Source organism: Theropithecus gelada, chromosome 4 (assembly GCF_003255815.1).
Source record: "Theropithecus gelada isolate Dixy chromosome 4, Tgel_1.0, whole genome shotgun sequence".
NCBI classification, from domain to species: Eukaryota; Metazoa; Chordata; class Mammalia; order Primates; family Cercopithecidae; genus Theropithecus; species Theropithecus gelada.
This window is the reverse complement of record NC_037671.1, coordinates 33,824,234-33,846,831: the sequence shown is the minus strand read 5'-3', so window position 1 is coordinate 33,846,831 and position 22,598 is coordinate 33,824,234. Positions and strand designations below refer to the sequence as shown.

Here is a 22,598-nt window from a genome sequence, read left to right as displayed (position 1 = left end):
TCCTAGAATACTGATCAGGGTTCCCCTTTGACTCCTGCAGCAGCCTTGGGCTTTGTGACTTTTTCCTCTCAGGCCTTGTTCTCTGCCTCACACTCAATGTGTCTGAAGGTCTGATTCCAGCTTTTCTGAGTCCATTGGCCTCCACTCAGGTCAGGACCAGAAGTCCCTGTTCCTCCCTCAGAGACTAGAACTCTCCAAGGAATAGGAGATTTTCCCAGATGCCTGTGTCCAGGCTGGTGTCTGGCTTCTGTGCTCCCTCCCCCACCCCAGGTGTCCTGTCCATTCTCAGGATGGTCACATTCGTGCTCCTGGGGTGTCCCATGAGAGATGCAAAGCCCCTGAATTTTCTGACTCTTCCCATCAGATCCCCCAAAGACACACGTGACCCACCACCCCGTCTCTGACCATGAGGCCACCCTGAGGTGCTGGGCCCTGGGCTTCTACCCTGCGGAGATCACACTGATGTGGCAGCGGGATGGGGAGGACCAAACTGAAGACACCCAGCTTGTGGAGACCAGGCCCGCAGGGGATGGAACCTTCCAGAAGTGGGCAGCTGTGGTGGTGTCTTCTGGAGAAGAGCAGAGATACACGTGCCATGTGCAGCACAAGGGACTGCTGGAGCCCCTCACCCTGAGATGGGGTAAGGAGTGGGTTGAAGGATCACGTCTCTCCTCAGGGAAAGCGGGAGCCCTTCTGGAGCCCTTCAGCAGGGTCAGGACCCCTCACCTTCCCCTCCTTTCCCAGAGCCATGTTCCCAGTCCACCATCCCCATCGTGGGCTTCGTTGCTGGCCTGGCTGTCCTAGCCTTTTTGGTCACTGGAGCTGTGGTCGCTGCTGTGTTGTGGAGGAGGAAGAGCTCAGGTAGGGAAGGGGTGAGGGGTGGAGTCTGGATTTTCTTGTCCCACTGGGGGTTTCAAGCCCCAGGTAGAAGTGTGCTCCGCCTCATTAGTGAAGGGGTGGCCTGCCCCTCCACACCTGTGGGCGTTTCTCGTTAGGTGGAAGGAGAGACTTGAGAAAAGAAATGAGACACAGAGACAAAGTATAGAGAAAGAAAAAGTGGACCCAGGGGACCGGCGCTCAGCATACAGAGGACCCACATCGGCACCGGTCTCTGAGTTCCCTTGGTATTTATTGATAATTATCTTTGCCATCTTAAAGAAAAGGAAATGGCAGGAGAATAGGATCATTGTAGGGAGAAAGTCAGCAGTAAGACATATGAATAAAGTTCTCTGTGACATGAATAAGTTTAAGGAAAAGTGCTGTGCCTTGATATGCGTATGAAAACATCTCCATAAACCTTTTTAGTGCATAAAGAGCAGCATTGCGCTAGCAAATCCCGCCTTTTGCCCTAAGGCGGTTTTCTCCTTTCTCAGTAAACAGAACATAGGATGGGGTTTTATACCGAGATGTTCCATTGCCCAGGGACGGGCAGGAGACAGATGCTTTTCTCTATCTCAACTGCCAACAACCACCAAGAGGCCTTCTTTTCTCTTGTACTAGTCCTCCTCAGCACAGACCCTTCACGGGTGTCAGGCTGGGGGACGATCAGGTCTTTCCCTTCCCACGAGGCCACATTTCAGACTATCACATGGGAAGAAACCTTGGACAATACCTAGCTTTCCTAGGCAGAGGTCCCTGTGACCTTTGGCAGTGTGCGTATCCCTGGGTACTTGAGATTAAGAGAATGATGATGACTTTTAACCAGCAAGCTGCCTTCAGGCACTTGTTTAACAAAGCACACCCTGCACAGTCCAAAATCCTTTAAACCTTGAATCACCATAGCACATGTCTCTTGCAAGGACAAGGTTGGGGATAGGGTCACAGATTAACAGCATCTCAAATACAGAACAAAATGGAGTCTCTTATGTCTACTTCTTTCTATATAGACACAGTAACAGGCTGATCTTTCTTTCTTTTCCCCACAATTATTGGGAAGCAGCATCCACACATGGGCCATCCCAGCCTGGGGCCTGTGTGCCGGCACTTACTCTTTTGTGAAGCACATGTGACAATGAAGGACAATGTATCACCTTGATGGTTGTGGTGTTGGGGTCCAGATTCCAGCATTCATGAGTCAGGGGAAGGTCCCTGCTAAGGACAGGCCTTAGGAGGGCCGTTGGTCCAGCACCCACCCCTGCTTTCCTGGTATTTCCTGATTCTGCCCTGGGTCTGTAGTCATAGTTCCGAAAACTTCTCTCAGGTACAAGACTAGGAGGTTCCTTCCTCTAAGGTCTCGTGTCCCTGCCTCCTCCTTGTCCCCTCACAGAACATTTTCTTCCCACAGGTGGAAAAGGAGGGAGCTACTCTCAGGCTGTGTGTAAGTGGTGGGGGTGGGAGTGTGGAGGAGCTCACCCACCCCATAATTCCTCCTGTCCCATGTCTCCTGCGGGCTCTGACCAGATGCTGTTTTTGTTCTACCCCAGCCAGCGACAGTGCCCAGGGCTCTGATGTGTCTCTCAGGGATTGTAAAGGTGAGATTCTTGGGGTCTGAAGTGGGTGGGGGTGGGGCAAAGGGGAAAGGACTGGGTTATGGGGCTTCTTTGATTGGGACGTTTCGAGTGTGTGGGGCACTGTTCAGAGTGTCATCACTTACCATGACTGACTTGAATTTGTTTATGACGATTGTTTTCTGTAGACTGAGACAGCTGCCTTGTGTGAGACTGAGATGCAAGATTTCTTCAGGCCTTTCCTTTGTGACTTCAAGAGCATCTGGCAAAGGCATCTGAATGTGTCTGCATCTCTATTAGCATAATGTGAGGAGGTGGAGAGACTGCCCACCCCCGTGTCCACCGTGACCCGTGTCCCCACGCTGACCTGTGTTCCCTCCCCAGTTACCCTTCCTGTTCCAGAGAGTTGGGACTGGATGTCTCCATGTCTGTCTCAGCTTCATGGTACACAGAGCTGCAACCTCTTACTTCCCTACTGAAAATGAGAATCTGAATAGAAATTTATTTTCTCAAATATTTTCCATGAGAGGTTGATGGGTTAATTAAATAGTCAATTCCTAGAATTTGAGAGAGGAAATAAAGACCTGAGAACCTTCCAGAATCCGTGTTAGTTGTGCTGAGTTTGTTTCAGGTGGGGGTGGAGAAGGCTGTGAGGAGCCAAGTGTGGATGGGGCCTGTGTCCAGTTGCTGTTCAGTCCATCAGGGGCTTTATGTGGTCAGTCCTCAGCTCGGTGACCTTCACTGTTCCATTGTTCTTGTCCCTTCAGTGGAAACTTGTCCAGCAGAACTGTGACCACAGAGGCTCACACATCGCCCAGGGCGACTCCTGCACACAGGAGTCTCTGTGCTTTCTGAGACAAGTTTTCAGACCCATTCAGCTCCTGCCCTCCTTCTAGGGCTCCCCTTCTGCTCTGATCTCCTGCCCTCTCTCCCTGCCCTCGTTCCAGTGATCTTGGTGCTGGCTCCAATATCAACTCATGAATCTAAAGCATAATCTAATTTAGATTTATATTTGTTTGTGAAATTGGACCCATCATCAAGGACTGTTCTTTCCTGAAGAGAGAACCTGATTGTGTGCTGCAGTGTGCAGGTGGGGAGAGGGGGTTGGTGTGGGAGGAAGGATGGTGGAGGGAGGACCACAAGCAGCACTGTTGAGAAAAGCACAGGCGGCCTCAGTGTCAATGTGAGGGGACCTTGTGCTGTAGCTGCCACAAAACAGCATTTGGCCTGAGGCTATGTTAATAATAAAGATACTGCCTTTAGAATAGGGAGGTGCTCTACAGTGATCATTCATTCAACTGACCTTTGTTTCTGACAGACACAGGACAGAGTGGTTCTGCATCTGGGGAACATCACTGAAGTAAAATGAGAAAAATCTCTGACCTTGTGGAGCATGTGTTCCAGTGGGAAGATGCAGATGATAGATACCCGATAACCAGAGCAAGGAAAGAAAGTGCTAGAAGGTGGTAAGTGCTGTGAGGCAGGTGATCCAGGGTGTGGGCAGTGGGGACAGGGAAGGGGGCTGTTGTGCTGGGTGGTCTTTGTGTGACTTGTTGCAAAGGTGACCTTTGAGGAAAGAGTTGAGGGACATGAGGAGTTGTCCACGAGGATGTCTGCGGAAGTTCTTTCCAGGCAGAGGATCCTCCGGTTCAAATGTACTGGGGCAGGAAGGTGTCTCTGTTCCCAGAAGAGCAAGGAGGCCAGGAGGGCCGGACAGAGAGAAACTGGGATGAGGTCAGAGGTGTGGTCAGAGCAGGTGGGCCAGCAGGGAGTGGGGAGGCATCTGACCTCTGCTCTGAGTGAGATGGAGAGGTAGAGGACAGTTTTGAGCAGAAGCGGGACATGATGTGACTTCTCTTTTAAAAGGATCTCTGACTGCTGTTCTGAGAATGGAATTGAGAGGCGAGGGATGAGGGAGGCAGAAGGGAAAACAGTAGGAAGCGAGTGCAGTATTCCAGGCTGGAGATGTCAGTGACCTTGACTGGGGTGTGAGCAGGGGAAATAGTGGGACGTGAAGGTATCCTGGATGCATTTGAAGGTGGAGTTACAGCATTTGCCAATGGATTGTATCTGTGGTGTGAGAAAGATGAATCAAGTACACCCGTCATTGTAAAATGAGTGAGTAGAAGGATGGAGCTGCTGTCAGTGGAGATGGGGAGACTCTGGCAGGATCGTACTGAGGAGGGGGCATCACAGGCACTCAATAGAGGAGATGTCTACTAGGAATGCAGGTGGGGGAGCTGGGGTGGAATTTAGACAGACAATTCCAGAGTTTAGCAGAAAGGAGAAGTAGACTGGGCTGGAGAAATAGATTTAGTAGGTCACACCATATAAACAATACTTAAAATCTCAAGGATGGATGAAGCACCAAGGGAGTGGTTGACTGGAAAAGAATGAGGGCAAGGACTGAACCCTGGACCTCCAGTTCTAAGGGATCAGAGCAGACCACACCCAGAGCAGACTGCACACTTCTGACCACAGGTCTAGAGAACACTTAGATAAGGAATGCTCATGTCCACAGGGATCACCTGGATGTGGTGCTGAGATCCAGGAAGTCTGGAGTCGAGCAAGAGATTCTTGATTTATAACAAGGCTGGAGCTCATGCTGCTGGTCTCCAGATCAAGAACACCAGGATCCCACATGCCTGAGCATCAGTCTCACCTATAACCCTTGTTATATAAGTGATTCCTTGGTCTTGTGCGTAATACTCTGAGACAGACATTCTGGGAAATGGCCTGCGTATTTTCTAAGCCCCACCAGCAATCCTGTTGCTCAGCCAGATTGGGAACCACTGAGACCAGAGATCAGAGAGTGGCCAGGGTGGGTGGGTGGGGTGGGTTTTCAAATCTTGTTTAAAAGAGGATTTTTCTTGCAAAAGAAAAGGGAGGATATGTATCATCAGTTATGAGATGTGATATTCCCTGTTGTTCTCTCCACCATGAGGTAGAGGCCAGGTACACAATTCAGGATGTGGCTCTCGCACAAAGAACCCCCTGAATGCCGCTCTCTGACACCCGCCCACAGACTCATTTCTCACTCACTTCTTGGAGCAAACTATGGAAACCAGTTCTCTAATTTACACATGAAGTAGTATACGTGGTATTGGGGGCTAATTTTATTGTGGGGAATGTTAGGGACAAACTGCCCCAAAAAGCTTCTTGGTACTGTGGACACTGCCCCAAAACCTCTCTGAGCTGCCCACCCCTCCCCCTAATGCTCTGCGACTCTTCTCCTTCCCCCAAGCCTCTTTACATTTCTAAGCCCTTATCTAGGTGCAGCGGTGAAGCCAGCAGACTTCACTTATCACACTTTCCTGCAATAAGCAAACCCTAAATACAAACCATCCAGACTGCACAGGGGGAGGTCGTGCGAAGCATAAATAAACTGTACCTAAACCCTCCTGTAATAAACGTAATAAATGTCACAAAGTGATATATGGCAAAATTAACCAGCAAACAACCCCAGGAGGTGGCCATACCAAAGACCTCCCTCACTCCCCTCCTCCATATAAACCCCTCATTCTGTAAGCTTGGTGCTGCCTCCTCTGTCTGTGGTGGAGCAGCCGGCAGGTTAACAAACTTCCTCGTCTGACCTTGGGTTTCCTTCTCATCCTTTCTCTTGGCTGACCTTACAGGGAAGGCCACAGAACCAGCGTGGAAACTACACATCCAGGAACAGAATCCACAGCCCACCCTGGATCAGGTCCCTCCTGGGAACAACTGCCCCTGCTGCTGAGCACAGACGCCACTGCTCACACCTCTGACACCCTGGTGCTGGACACTGGACCCCGAGGCCAGGACAGATGTCACTGCTGCACCTGGAAACTGGACATCACTACTCCCATTCAACTACTTCTACTGAAATACATTCTGCACAGTCCCAGCCTCTGTGTCACCTCTTTCTGGCTCAGAGTCTGGCAGTGATATAGGAGTTGAGAAGAAATTATTTCCGCAGATAGTGATGGTATAGAAGTCCTCAGTAAGGTTTTTAAAAATGAAATGCAGCCCCCAAATCATTTCCTTTTCTAACAAAGAGCATCCTGTAAAATTACTACATGTAACAAGAGAGATAGACTGCAATATAATCAGAGAGGAGACTTCAACATCCCAACCTCAGCATGAGACTGATCATCTACACAGAAAATCAAGAAAGAAACATTGGATTTAAACTGAACTTTAGACCAAATAAAGATAACAGATATTTACAGAGCACTTTATTTAACACTACAGAATATACACTCTTTTCATGAACATGTGGAACATTTTCCAGGAGAGAGCCTATGTTAAGCCACAAAACAAGTCTCAACAAATATTCAAAAATTGAAATCATATCAAATATCTTCTCTGGCCACAATGGAAAAATACTAGAAATATACACCAAGGGAAAGTTTGGCAACTAGACAGATACATTTAGCTATTTAGCTTCCACTTATAAGTGAGAACATGCAGTATTTGGTTTTCTGTTCCTGCATTAGTTTGCTAAGGATAATGGCTTCCAGCTCCATCCATGTCTTTGCAAAGGACATGATCTTGTTCCTTTTACTGGCTGCATAGTATTACATGGTATGTATCTATCACATTGCCTTTATCCAGTCTATCATGGATGGACATTTAAGTTGATTCCGTGTCTTTTCTATTGTGAATGTTGCTGCAATGAACATATGTGTCTATGTCTTTACAATAGAATGATTTATATTCTTTTGGGTATAATGGTACTTCTGTCTTAAGGCCTTTGAGAAATCACCGCACAATGGCTGATCTAATTTACAGTCTCACCAAAAGTGTACAAGTGTTCCTTTTTCTCCACAACCTTGCCAACATCTGTTATTTTTTGACTTTTTAATAATCACCATTCTGCCTGGTGTGAAATGGTATCTCATTGTGGTTTTGATTTGCATTTCTCTAATGATGAGTGATGTTGAGCTTTTTTTCATATGTTTGTTGGCTGCATGTATGTCTTCTTTTCAGAAGTGTCTATTCATACTGTTTGCTCTCTTTTTAATGGAGTTAGTTTGTTTTTTCTTATGAATTTAAGTTCCTTATAGATGCTAGATATTAGATCTTTGTTGGATTCATAATTTGCAAAAAATTTCCCCTCATTCTGTAGGCTGTCTGTTTACTCTGTTGATAATTTCTTTTGCTGTGCAGAAGCTCTTTAGTTTAATTAGATCCTATTTGTCAATTTTTGCTTTGGTGCACTTGCTTTCGGCATCTTTGTTATAAAATCATTGCCCATGCCTATGTCCTGAGTGGTATTGCCTAGGTTGTCTTCCAGGGTTTTTATAGTTTTGGGTTTTACATTTAAGTCTTTAATCCATGTTGAGGTGATTTCTGTATATGGTGTAAGGAAGGGGTTCAGTTTAAATCTTCTGCATATGGCTAGCCAGTTATCCCAGCACCATTTATAAATAGGGAATTCTTTCCCCATTTCATGTTTTTGTCAGGTTTGTCAAAGATAACAGTTGTAGGTATGTGGTCTTATTTCTGGGTTCTCTATTCTGTTCCATTTGTTTATGTGACTGCTTTTGTACCAGTACCATGCTGTTCTGGTTACTGTAGACCTGAAGTATAGTTGAAATCTGGTACCATAATACCTACAGCTTTGTTCCTCTTGCCTAGGATTGCCTTGGCTATTCAGGCTCTTTTTTAGTTCCATGTGAATTTTTAAATTATTTTTTCTAGTTCTGTGAAGAATGTCAATGATAGTTTGATAGGAATATCATTGAATCTATACATTGTTTTGGGCAGTGTGGCCATTTCCACGATGTTGATTTTTCCTATCCATAAGCATAGGAAAATTTTCCATTTGTTTGCATTATCTCTGATTTCTTTGGACAGCGGTTTGTAGTTTCCCTTGTAGAGATCTTTTACCTCCCAAGTTAGCTATATTCCTACGTATTTTATTCTTTTTGTGGCAGTTGTGAATGGGAGTTCATTACTGATTTGGCTCTCAGCTTACCTGTTGTTGGTGTGTAGAAATGCTAGAAATTTTGCACATTGTTTTTTGTGTCCTGAGACTTTGCTGATGTTGTTTATCAGCTTAAGAAATTTTTGGGCTGAGACTATGGATTTTTCTAGATATCCAATCATGCCATCTGCAAACAGGAATAGTTTGATTTCCTCTCCTTCTATATGAATATCATTTATTTATTTCACTTGCCTGATTATCCTGGCCAGAACTTCCAATACTACATTGAATAGGAGTGGTGAGAGAAGGCATCCTTGTCTTGTTTCAGCTTTCAAAGGGGAAGCTTTTGCCCATTCAGTATGATGTTGGCTGTGGGTTTGCCATAGATGGCTTTTACTATTTTGAGGTATGTTCCTTCAATACCTAGTTTACTTAGTGGTTTTTGTTTTGTTTTGTTTAGGCTTTTTTGAGACGGAGTGTCGCTCTGTCACCTGGGCTGGAGTGCTGTGGTGTGCTCTCGGCTCACTGCAACCTCTGCCTCCTGGGTTCAAACGATTTTCCTGCCTCAGCTTCCTGAGTAGCTGGGATTACAGGCACCCACCATCACACCATCACATGCAGCTTTTTTTTTGTATTTTTTTTTAGTAGAGACTGGGTTTCACCATGTTGGCCAGGATGGTCTTGAACTCCTGACCTCGTGATCTGAGAGTTTTTTTTTTTTTTAACAAGAATAGATGTTGAATTTTCTCAAAAGCTTTTTCTGCATCTACTGAGATAATCACGTGGTTTTTGCCTTTAGTTCTCTTTATGTGATGAATCCATTTATTGGTTTGCATATGTTGAACCAACCTTGCATCCTGGGGATGAAGCCTACTTGATTGTGGTGGATAAGCTTTCTGATGTGCTGCTGGATTAGGTTTGCCAGCGTTGTGTTGAAGATTTTTGTGTCACTGTTCATCAAGAATATTGGCCTGAAGTTTTCTTTTCTGTTGTTGTTGTATCTCTGCCACATTTTGGTATCAGGATGATGCTGCCCTAATAGAAGAAGTTAGGGAGGACTTTCTCCTCCTCATTTTTTGAGAATAGTTTCAGTAAGAATCGTACCATCTCTTCTTTGTACATTTAATAGAACTCACCTGTCAATCATCTGGTCGTGGGGTTTTTTGGTGGTTTGTAGGCTGCTTATTACTGACTCAAGTTCAGAACTCATTATTTGTTCAGGGATTCAATTTCTTCCTGGTTCAATCGTGGGGGTGGTGTATGTGTCCAGGAATTGATCCTTGTCTTCTAGATTTTTGTGTTTACGTGCATGGAGGTGTTCATAATATTTTCTGGTGGTTACCTGTATTTCTGTGGGGTCAGTGGTAATGTTCTTATTGTTTCTGATTGTGTTTATTTGAATTTTCTCTCTTTTCTTCTTTGTTAGTCTAGCTTGTGGTCTATATATTTTATTATTATTATTTTTTAAAAGCCTCCTGACTTCACTGATCTTTTGAATGATTTTTCATGTCTCTGTGTCCTTCAGAAGAAAATTTGTTAATGTTTTTGGTTATTTCTTGTTCCCTGCTAGCTTTGGGATGTGTTTGCTCTTCGTTCTCAAGTTCCCTTAGTTGTGATTGTAGGTCGTTGACATGAGATCTTTCTAACTTTTTGATGTGGGTATTTATGGCTATAAATTTCCCTCGCAACACTGCCTTAGCTGTTTCCCAGAGATTCTGGTACACTGTATCTTTGTTCTCATTAGTTTCGAAGAACTTCTTGATTTCTGCCCTAATTTCATTATTTACCCAAAAGTCACTCAAGAACAGGTTATCCAACTTTTATACAATTGTATGGTTGGAGTGAATTTCTTATTCTTGATTTCGAATTTGATTGCACTGTGGTCTGAGAGACTGTTTGTTATGATTTCAGTTCTTTTGCATTTGCTGAGGAGTGTTTTAATTGTGTAATCAGTTTTAGAGTAAGTGGCATGTGGCAATGAGAAAAATGTATATTCTGTTGTTTTGGTGTGGAGAGTTCTATAGACATCTATTAGTTCCACTTAATCCAGGGCTGAGTTCAGATCCTGAATATCTTTGTTAATTTTCTCTCTTGATGATCTGTCTAATATTGTCAGTAGGGAAATTAAAGTCTCCCATTATTATTGTGTGAGATTCTACGTCTCTTTGAAGGTCTCTAAGAATGTGCCTTATGAATCTGTGTGCTCCTGTATTAGATGCATATATATTTAGGATAGTTAGATCTCCATGTTGAACTGAACCCTTTACCATTATGTAATTCCCTTCTTTGTCTGTTTAGATCTTTGTTGGCTTAAAGTCTGTTTTGTCAGGAAGTAGGATTGCAACTCTGGCTTTTTTCTGCTTTCCATTTGCTTGATAAATTTTCCTCCATTCCTTTATTTTGACCCAATGTGTGTTATTGCATGTGAGATGGGTGCATTGAAGACTGCATACTGATAGGTCTTGGTTCTTTATCCAGCTTGCCACTCTGTGTCTTTTAAATGGGGCATTTAGCGCATTTACATTTAAAGTTAGCATTGATATGTATGGATTTCATCCTGTCATCATGTCGTTAGCTGGTTACTTTGCAGACTTGCTTCTTTCATTACAACCTTGGAGAATTTGATGACTATATGTCTTGGGGATGATCTTCTCATGGAATAAATTACTGGGGTCCTCTGCATTTCTGAATTTGAATGTTCGCCTGTCTAACTAGGTTGGGGAAGTTTTCATGGATAATATCCTGAAATGTTTTCCAAATTGGTTCCATTCTCCGCATCTCTTTCAGGTACACCAATCATTTGTAGATTCAGTTTCTTTACATAATCCCATGTTTCTGGGAGGTTTTGTTCATTACTTTTCATTATTTTTTCTCTATTATTGTCTTCCTGTATTATTTCAGAAAGCCAGTCTTCAAGCACCGAGATTCTTTTCTCCATTTGCTCTATTCTGCTGTTAATACTGGTGACTACACTATGAAATTCCTGTAGTGTGTTTTTCAGCCCTATCATGTTGTTTACATTCTTCTTTATACTGGCTATTTTGTCATTCACTCCAGCAATGTTTTATCATGATTTTTAGCTTCCTTGCATTGGATTACAGTGTGCTTCTTTAGCATAGTGAACTTTATTCCTATCCATATTCTGAATTCTACTTCTGTTGTTTCAGCCGTCTCAGCCTTAGCCTGGTTCTGAACCCTTGCTGGCTTTTTAGTTTTCAGCATTTTTGTGCTGATTCTTTTTTACCTTTGTGGGCTTATCTACCTTCAGTCTTTGAGGCTGCTGAACTTTGAATGGGTTCTGTTTTTCTCTTCTTTTGTTTTCTTTTTTAACAGTCTGGCCGTTTTTCTGTAGGGCTGCAGCAGTTTGCTGGGGGCCTCCTCCAGTTTCTCGTTGCCTCAAATTTTCCAGTACCTGGAGGTATCACCAGTGAAGGTTATGTAACAGCAAAGACGGCAGTCTGCCCCTTCCTCTAAGAGCTGTGTCTCAGGGAAGTAGAGGGCTGTTGCCAGTCCGAACATACCTGTAGGAGGTGCTGGAGACCCTGGTTGGGAAGTTTTGCCCAGTCAGGAGGAATAGCATTGGAGACCTGTTTTAAAACATATTCTGGCCATGTTTTTTGTAGAGCAGCTATGGTGTGTTGGGGCTCCACTTTGACCCCTGGTTGCCTCGGACACTGTGAAGCTTGAAGGCTGGAATGGCATGGTCACCCAAACAACAAAGTTGGAGGCCCACCCCTCCCTGGGGAGCTCTGTTCCAGTTAGGCGCAACACTGCAACTAGTGGCTGGAATTCCAAGTCAATTGATCTTATCCTGTGAAGCGACGTGGAAATGGGGCCTGCAGAACACTACTGTTTGGCCCTGTGGATTCAGCCTGTTTCCTATGGGTATTTATGGGCGTCTGACCTCCCACTTTGCCACAGTTGCAGTTACTTTGCCAGGAAGCTAGAAACCTAGAGTATCTAAAGCTCCATGGGTTGAGTTGTTTCCTTGATTAAACCCAGTGAAAGTACTTGGATGTTTCAGTTGAAGGTACTGCATTTACTTGCCCCTTTGTTCCTCTCCATGAGAGCCATACACCCTAGGTTCTTTTAGTTGGCCATCTTGGCCACTCCCCCAGGACCTTGACCTAAGGAGTGAGGGCTCATAAGGCAAAAATGGATAAGTGGAATGCAGTAGAACTGTCTCTATTTAGAAAAATAGTAAACCACATGCAATACTGCATTTCTGGAGGGAGTGCAGGGATTAGTACAATGATCAAAAATTTAAAATATGCAGGGAAAACAATTCCCACCAGATGCCCATTCAACTCATTTATTTGATCAGTGTGGAAAACAAATGTATCTTAAAGACGTTGATTGATAACTGTAAATTTAACTAGATTGTGACCTTAATTGCAGCCACTGTGCCAGATGTGGTTTTATTACTTGAACAAATAAGACTTCTCCTGTTACCTGGTATGCAGCTATTGATAGGGCAACTGTTTTTTCCCCGAGATCCACTATGAAAGAGCGCAAGAAACAGTTACTTTCAACTGCCAAGACCAGTAATACACATACACTGTCCTACTGCAGGGATACATCAATTCTCGAGCCCTATATTATAATTTAGTCTGCAAGAAACTTGATCACCTTTCCCATCCAGAAGACCCTGCACTGACCCCTTCCATGGATGACATTATGCCGACTGGATCTAGTAAGTAAGAAGAAGTAACTCCTCTAGACTTATTAAAAATAAATTTGGGTTTCAGAGTATGGAAATTCATCTGATAAAAATCAGGAGCCCTCCTCCACCCCCACAGTGAAATTTCTTAGGGGTCCAGTGATGGGGGCCGTTAAGATAGTCCTTCTAAGGTGAAGGATAACTTGTTGCATCTGGCTCTACCTACATCCAAAAAGCAGGCACAACACCTACTTCACTTTGGTTTTGGAGGCAGCATATTCCTCATTTGGGTGTGCTACTCTAGCCCATTTACTGACTGACCTGAAAAGCTGCTAGTTTTGAGTGGGGCCCAGAATATAAGAGGGCTCTGCATCAGGTCCAGGATGCTGTGCAAGTTACTCTGCCACTTGCATGATATGATCCAGCAGATCCAACAGAGACTGAATTGTCAGAGGCAGATAAAGAACTACGTGGAGCCTTTGGCAGCCTCCTGTGAGTGAATCACAGGGAATAACTTTAGGTGCAGGCTAGGGGAGAAAAGGTAAAGTGGCAGGACTAAAAGCCATGAGCAAAGCCCTGCCACCTTCTGCAGATAACCACTCTCCTTTTGAGAAAAGCTTTTGGCTTGCAGCTAGGCCTTAGTAGAGACTGAATGATTCATTACAGGCCACCAAATGACCATATGATCTGAGCTACCTGTCATTAATTGGGTGTTATCTGACCCACAATCCATAGTGTTGAGGGTGCACAGCAGCACTCCATCAGCTAATGGAATTGGTATACAGGAGATCAAGTTGAAGGAAGCCCTGAAGGCACAAGTACACGACACCAGGAAATGGCCCAAATGCTCATGGCTCCCAGTTCTGCTATGTTACCTTTTCTCTTCTGGCCTGTACCTATGGCCTCATAGGGGAGTTCCTTATAATTATTGACTCAGGAAGGGAAAATGAAGGTCTGTGTATAAATAGTTCTGTATGGTATGCAGGCATCCCTTCTGAGACATGCCTGAAGAACTGTATTGAAGGGAGATGTTTCTAGTAGACAGAACTTTGAGTAGTGTAGCTGATTATTAATTTTGCTTGAAAAGAGAAATGAACACAGACATGACTGTATATGGATTCATAGGCTATGGCCAATGGCTTGGATGGATGGTCAGAGAATTTTAAAGAACATGATTGGAAAATAGTTGGAAAGGGATTCTCAGTATAAGGCATGTGGATACACCTTTCTAAATGTGCACATATCTGTCTCTCATGTGACTAATTTCCACAAGGTGACCTCAGCAGGAGAGGTTTTGATAAAGTGGATGGGAAGACTCATTCTTTGTATACCTCTCATCCTCTTTGCTTAGTGGACTCATGAACAAAATGGCTGTGGTGGTATGGGTGGAGATGATGCCTGGGCTCAGTAACATAGATTTCTACTCACCAAAGCCAACCTGGCTACAACCACTGCTGGATATGTACCAAATCTGCCATCAGCAGAAACCTACACTGAGTCTCCGATATGACGCCATTCCTGGAGGTGATTAACCAGTTACTGGTGCAGGTTGATTACATTGAACACTTACCATTGTGAAAGGAGCAGGGGTTTGTTCCTCCTGGAACAGACATTTTCTCTGGATACAAATTTATCTTCCCTGCAAGCAGTGCTTCTGGCAAAACAATATTCCTGGACTTCAGAATGCCATATCTGCCATATAGTGTCGCACACAGCATTGCTCGCGATCAAGCAATTCACTTCACAGAAAATTAAATGCTGCAATGGGCCCATGCTCATGAAATTCACAGGTCTTACTGTGCTCTCCATCATCCTGAAGCAGCTGGTTTTACAGAAGGGCAATGTGACCTTTTCATCATGCAGTTACAGGGTCAGCAAGGTGGCAATAATTTGTGGGTTTTTGGCAGCGTTCCCCAGAAGTTGTACATGCTCTGAATCTGCATCCATTATGTGGTGGTGTTCATCTCATAGCCAAGATCCATGTGTCCAGAAATTACCAAATAGATATGGGAGTCGCACGATTCACTATTACCCATGGAGATCCACTTGCAATATCTTTGCTTCCTGTTCTCACAACCTTATGTCCTGAGGGTCTAAAGGTTTTCCAAAGGGAGGAATGCTCCCTCAGGAGACACAGAAATGATTCCACTGAGCTGGAAGCTAAGACAGCCACCCGGCCCCTTCAGCTGCTCATGCTTCTGAATCAACAGACAAAGGAAAGAGTTATTACTCTGTCTGGGGTGACTGGTCTCGGTCCTCAGGGGGAAATTGGTCTGCTACCACACAATGGCAGCAAATAAGACTATGTTTCTAACACAGGAGATCTTTTAGAGCATCTCTTAGTAATACTCTGCCCTATAATTAAAGTCAATAAAAACTGCAACAACCCAAGTCAGGTAGGACTTCTAATGACCCATTCTCTTGCAGAAATGAATGTTTGAGTCACCCAAGCAGGAAAAGAAACCTGATGAGCTGAGGGACTTGCTGAAGGCAATGGGAATATGAGACGGTTAGTGAAAAAAGCTATTTATAAATACGAGTTGTGGCCAGCATGGTGGCTCATGCCTGTAATTCCAGCACTTCGGGAGGCTGAGGCAGGTGGGTTGCTTAAGTCTAGGAATGTGAGACCAACCTGGGCAACATGCTGAAACTCCATCTCTACTGAAAATAAATACAACAAATTAGTCAAACTTGGAGGTGTGCTTGTAGTCCCAGCTACTTAGGACGTTGAGATAGGAGGATCACTTGTGCCCGGGAGGTGGAGGTTGCAGTGAGCCGAGGTAATGCCACTGCACTCCAGCCTAGGCAACAGAACAATAAACTGTCTCAAATAAATCAGTAAATAAATAAATAACCAGCTGTAACCATGTGACCAGTTACAGAACTAAAGACGGTAAATGTTATGAGCATTACTTCCTTATGTTTTCATAAAGATATTAATGTCTGTGTGTATGTACCCATACATGTATTAAGCAAATACCTTTGTTTTCATCTTTTCTTTATCATCTAATAATAAAACATAAGATGTACTACTAATAATTCCCTTTCATTAATGATGGTTTAAGTTTTTTTTAAACATGGTATTTAGGTTACAGTACATCAAAGAGAAGAGTACATATCATGCATTCAGTTTGAATCTTTTTCTGCGGAAAGGGTTAGTGTGTTTTTAGTTGGATGCAAGATAGTTGTATCATCTTTGGCAAAAGTACAACTTTATAATTGTTTTTATTTAGAGACTAAGTATGGTTTGAGAAAACATTTATGGGTGTGAGTTCACAAGCATGGGCTGGGATGGTTGGTCTTATGTGTCAATTTGACTAAACCATGGTACCTAGTTATTTAAGCAAACATTAATTTAGATGTTGCTATGACGGTGTTTTGCAGTTGTGGTTACAATCTGATGTCAGTAGATTTTTTTTTTTTATATGGAGTCTTGCTCTGTCACTCAGGCTGGAGTACAATGGAGTGATCTTGGCTCACCGCAACCTCTGCCACCCGGGTTCAATAGATTCTCCTGCCTCAGCTTCCCGAGTAGCTGGGATTACAGAGGCCCAGCACCACGCCCAGCTAATTTTGTATTTTTAGTAGAGATGGGGTTTCACCATGTTGGTCAGTCTGGTCTCAAACTCCTGACCTCAGTGATCCACCCGCCTTGGCTTCCCAAAGTTCTGGGATTATAGGCATGAGCCACCACACCCAGCCTTAGTTGATTTTATGAAAAGGAAATTAGCCTTAGAAATGTGGGTGAGGCTTTTTGAGTCAGTTGAAGACCTTTGGGGAAAATGTGAGGCTTCCAAGAGAAGAAAAAATTCTCCCTGAAGATGACAGTAGCAACTACAGTTTAGGTTTCCAGTCTGCCAGCCTGGTCTACTTGGTCTGCTGGCTAATGTTTCATCACAATGTGGGGTATTCATAAGGATATAAAAATGATTACCACAAAAAGTTGATGAATATGTTCTTTTTATTATATCAACTTTTTTTGTCCTCCAAATATAATGAAAATAGCCTGCGCAGCAGGAGAAGTTGTTCCCCTGGGAGAAAATCCTCTTTCCAGTTGAAAAGCTGGAACCAGAATCACTAGAATGGAGCAAGACTTTCAGGAATGACACAGCCCTGGGTCTTGGGGTAGCCAGAGTTAGGGAGGGCTCACCTTCTGGGTGACACTAACTTTTGGCTCTTCTTTTTTTTTTTGTTCTCGCTGCAAGAACAAAATTTCAGAGTATCAAGAGACAGAATCAAGCTAAAGAGATTTACTCTATTTTATTGTTTAGAAAATGCAATCTCAAGGATAATCTAGACTGTTATGGGCTAAATTGTACCCCCCAAAATTGGCATGTTGATGTCCTAACCCCCCAGTACCTGAGAAAGTGACTGCGTTTGGAGCGGTCTTTAAGGAATTCATTAAGGTAAAATGAGGTCATGTGAATGTGCCCTAATTCAATGTGACTAGTGTCCTCATAAAAAGAGAAGATACAGAGGAGTGACCATGTGAAGACACAGAGAGAACACATCTACAAACCAAGGGAAGAAGCCTCAGAAGAAACCAGCACTGCCAACACCGTGACCTTGAATGTCCAGCCTCCAGAACTGTGAGACAATGAATTTCTGTTGTTTAAGTCACCCAACTTTGTTATGGCAGCCCCAGCAAATTAAAACAAACATATTACCCTGCCCAATGCCAAGTTCTGCCTGACTCCACTGTGGTTCCAATTGGATCAAGGTATATATGCTCTGGGACCTCTCCAGCTCCTCCTCAGAAATGGCAAAGAATCCCATGTCCAGCTCCTGGGGTTCCTGATGGCAGTAAGAGGCAGCTCGTTTTGGGGAAGAGCTTTGGTGTGACCAGGACCTCATAGACTGTAGTACTGTTCATGGGGGGTGATTTCCCACTTGCTGGTCTCATGATAGTGAGTTCTCACAAGATCTGATTGGTTAAGAGTGTGGCACCTCCTCCCACCCCCTCCTGCTGCCCTGTAAGATGTGCCTTGCTTCCCCTTCACCTTCTGCCATGATTGTAACTTTCCTGGGAGCTCCTCCACCGCCATGTGGAATGCTGAGCTTATTAAACCTCTTTTCTTTATAAATTGTCCAATTTAGCACTGTGAAACACACTATTGCAGGCACACATAAGTCCAAGTCAAATGAAAGTGGATGCAAAAAGCAATGTCATGCAAACAGTAAACTTAAGGAGGTTGAAAGAGTTATAGTACTACCAGTAAAAAAGAGACTTTCAAATGAAATGTATTACCAGAGATTAAAAAAAGGAGACGCTTCATAACAAAAGTGTCAATTCAACAAAAAGACATGCAATCCGAAATGGGCCCAATTGCATAACTTCAGAGTTCATGAAAAAAATTGACAAAATTACAGAGATAGAAATGAAGAATTGCATGAGCATGATTAGATATGTTAAAAGTTTCTCTTTAGCAATACATTTAAAAACTATAAAAAATTCCAACAAATACCTAGAAAACCAAAAAGCATTAGCCTCGCAGACTTTATTGACTTATATACATATGAACGTCAATGAAAAAATACATATGATCTCAAGTGTGAATGAGACATTTACCAAGAGAAACTGTATTTCAGGCCATAAAACAATACATTTGAAAATATTGAAATCATACAAGATATATTTTCTGACCATATGGAAACACATTAGAAATCAGTAACAATAAGATGACCCTGTGGACTGAATGTTTTTGTCATCCCCTAAATTCACATATTGAAACCTAATCCCTAATGTGATGGTGTTTGGAGGTGGGGCCTTTAGGAGGTGATTAAGTCCTGAGGGCAGAGCCCTTATTAGTGAGATTAGTCCCCTTATAAAAAGGACCTCATTGAATTCCTTTGCTCCTTCCACCATGTAAGGACACCAAGAAAAGACACCATCTGTGAATCAGGACGCACCCTTCATCACACACTCTCTCTGCCATTGTCTTGACCTTGGACTTCCCAGGCTCTGGAATTGTGAGAATTGTGAGAAATAGATTTCTGTTGTTTATAAGCCACACAGACTACAGTGTTCTGTTTCAACAGCCCAAATGGACTAAGATACATGATCATAAAAAATACCAAGTATCTGGAAATTAAACATCACAATTCTGATCGACAATTTTGTCAATGAAGAAATCACAAGAGAAATTAGGACGTCTTCTAAACTGAAGGATATGAAAGTACAATAAATCAAAATGTATGGAATGTAGCTGTAGTACTAGAGAAAATTTGGTATCTTTACTTTCCTGTATCAGAAAAGAAGAAAGGTCTCAAATTAGTAACTTAGCTTCTGCCATAAAAAAACAAACAGGAACAAAGTGAACCAAAGCATGCAGAGGAAGGAAATAATAATGAAACTGAAGTCAATGAATCAGAAAGATAAATAAAATTAATAAATCCAAAAGTTGGTTATATGGGAAAATAATCAGTAAATTTTATAAACCCCTAGCTAGATTGATCAAGACATAAAGACCCAAATTAACAATATCAGGAAGAAAAGAACATCAGTGCACAGTCTTCAGGTCCTGAAAAGAAATATTACTAATTTCATGCCAGTAAGTTTGACAACCAAATGAACAATTTCCTTGAGAGAGAAAACTCATGAAAACTGACCCAAGAAGAAACAGAAAATATGGCCAGCTATGTATAAATTGTAGAAATTGAATGTGTAATTGAATTCCTTCCCATAGAGGAAACTCTAGGTCCAGAAGACTTCACTGATGAATTGTATGGAACATATAACATCAATTTTAAACACATCATTTTTGAAATTAAAGGAGGCAACCATTTTCAACTCTATGAGGCCAATATTACTAAGATTAAGAAAAAAGAAGAGAAAACCCAGACAACAAAATCACAAGAAAAAAGAACCACAAACAAGTATTTATCTTGAACCCAGACCCAAAAATCTATGCAAAAATTATCAAATTCAAATAAACATAAAAAGAACAATATGTCATGCCAGACTGGTTTTATATGGAGAAGTAAGTTTGATTTAACATCTGCAAATTAAATAATACAACTCAATCAATATAGTAAAAAACAGTCTGGGTGCTGTGGCTCACGCCTGTAATCCCAGCACTTTGGGTGCCCAAGGTGGGGAGATTACTTGACATCAGGAGTTTAGGACCAGCCTGGCCAACATGGCGAAACCCCGTCTCTACTAAAAATACTAAATTAGCCGCGCCTGGTGGTCGGCGCCTGTAATCCCAGCTACTCAGGAGGATGAGGCAGGAGAATCTCTTGAACCAAGGAGGCGGAGGTTGCAGTGAGCCAAGATCACGCCACTGCACTCCAGCCTGGGCGACAAAGTGAGACTCTGTCTCTAAATAAATAAATAAATAGATAGATAGATAGATAAATAAAATAAATAATTTTTTTTTTGAAACAGGGTCTCACTCTGTCACCAAGGCTGAGTGCAATGGCACAATCATAGCTAATTGCAGCCTCGACCTCTCAGGTTCAAGCAATCTTCCTGGCTGTTACAGCCGCCTGTGCCAGTGCAAGAACAGACAGCAGCAACTGCACCCCCGCCAAGCCACCACTACTGCTGGCGCCAGCATTGCAAAAGAACACCACAGCCCCTCTCCCGGCGGTATCCCCACACCAGCCAAAGCACCTGCTCCCTGCTATGCTGCGTCAGCTGTTGGCAAGTACCCTGAAACTAAAATAAAAGGAAAAAAAGAATTTAAAAAACATGTTTAAAAGGTATCAAAAGAAGACGCCAGAAGTTAAGTGCAACAAAAACAAACATTGACAAATGGAATCTAATAAAAGAGATTCTGCACAGCCAAATAAACTATCAACAGAATAAACAGTCAGCCTACAGAATGGGAGAAAATATTACAAACTATGCATCTGACAAAGGCCTAATTATCCAGAACCTATGAGGAATTTAAACAAATTAACAAGCAGAAAACAACCCCATTAAAAAGTAGGCAAAGGACATGAACAGATATTTTTCAAAAGAAGTCATACACATGGCCAATAATGATATGAAAAAATGATCGACATCACTAATCATTAGAGAAATATGAATCTAAACCACAATGAGATACCATCTCACACCAGACGAATGGATATTATTAAAAAGTCAAAAAATTACAGACGCTGGCAAGGTTGCAGGGAGCAGGGAACTCTTATACACTGCTAGTGGGAATGCAAATTAATTAGTTGAGCCATTATGGAAAATAGTTTGGCAATTTTTCAAAGAGAACTACCATTTGACCCAGCAATCCCTTTACTGGGTCTATTCCCAAAGGAATATAAATCATTCTACCATAAAGACACATGCACATGTATGTTCACTGCAGTGCTATTCAGAATAACAAAGATGGAATCAACTTAAAAACCCATCAATGGTAGACTAGATAAGGAAAAGGTGGTACACAGACACCATGGAATACTATGCAGCCATAAAAAAGGACAAGGTCATGTCCTTTGCAGGAACATGGATGGAGCTACAGGTCATTATTCTGAGAACTATCACAGGAACAGAAAACCAAATGCCATGAGTTCTCGCTGATAAGTGGGAGCTCAACAGTGAGTACACATGGACTCAAAAGAAGGAAACAGTAAACACCAGGGCCTGCTGGAGGGTCGAGGATGGGAGAAGAGCAAGGATTAAAAAACATCCTATCAAGTACCATGCTTGTAACCCACATGATAAATTAATCTGTACACCAAACCCCTATGACATGGAATTTAAATACATAACAAGCCTGCACATGTACCACAGAACCTAAAAGTTAAAAAAATAAATTAATAAAGAATAGAATGCAACACTCACTTGTGATAAAATGTATCAGTAAATAGGAATTGTAGGCAGGTTCTTCAATCTGATCAAGGGCTTCCATGTAAAACCTACAACTCACATTATATTTTATAATGAAAATTGATTACTCTCTACCTAAGATCAGGAAAACGGCAAAGATATTGTCCTGGAGGTCCTGGCCGGAGCATTAAGCCAAGAAAAAGAAATGAAAGACTTACAAATGAAAGAGAAGTAAAATGTCCTAGTTTGCAGGTGACAATATTATGCAAGTGGAAAATCCTAAGGCAAATACAACTTCTAGAAGTAATAAGTGAATTTATCAAAATTGTAGGATACAACTCCTCTACAAAAGTAATGTATCTACAAGTAATGTAAAATCAGAATGATGAAAAATTTAAAAATCCACTTATAAAACAATGATTAAAGTAATACCATGTCTAGGCATCAATGTTTTAATAGTGTGTATGATTTGTACACTAAGTTCTACATGGCACCACCAACAGAAAGTAAAGAAGATCGATATAAACAGAGATAGTGCATTCAAGAACTGGAATCTCCGATGTTATTAATTCTCCAAAATTGAGCTATTACATTAAGTGTAATATCAATTAAAACACTGGTGAGCTTTAAAAGAAATGTTTAAAGAAATGGCAAGCTGAATCTACCATTTCTATGGAAATACAAATAACTGAATAGCCAAAATAATCTTTAAAAGAAGAAATTTGGAGGATGCTATTGGGTGATTTCAAGATTTACTATAAACATCTAGTAACAAAAAGCAGTGTGATATTGGCATAAAATAGGCATAAATCA

The 22,598-nt window shown here is 42.4% G+C and overlaps 1 protein-coding gene across 6 annotated transcripts in view; it reads left to right on the top strand.

Annotated features, from left to right (window-relative positions):
• Positions 1 to 22,598, top strand: part of LOC112622407 (class I histocompatibility antigen, Gogo-B*0101 alpha chain-like) — a 46,516-nt gene that overhangs the window by 1,225 nt on the left and 22,693 nt on the right. Inside the window, exons 4-8 of one of the 6 annotated variants that reach the window (XM_025382034.1) lie at positions 365 to 640; positions 745 to 861; positions 2,285 to 2,317; positions 2,424 to 2,451; positions 2,636 to 2,726. In XM_025382034.1, the coding sequence (XP_025237819.1) occupies positions 365 to 640; positions 745 to 861; positions 2,285 to 2,317; positions 2,424 to 2,451; positions 2,636 to 2,726 (545 nt within the window). Of the gene's footprint in view, positions 1 to 364; positions 641 to 744; positions 880 to 1,192; positions 1,200 to 2,000; positions 2,036 to 2,175; positions 2,472 to 2,635; positions 2,727 to 22,598 lie in introns of those variants that run through there. The other 5 variants (XM_025382036.1, XM_025382035.1, XM_025382038.1 and 2 more) reach the window with 5 other exon arrangements.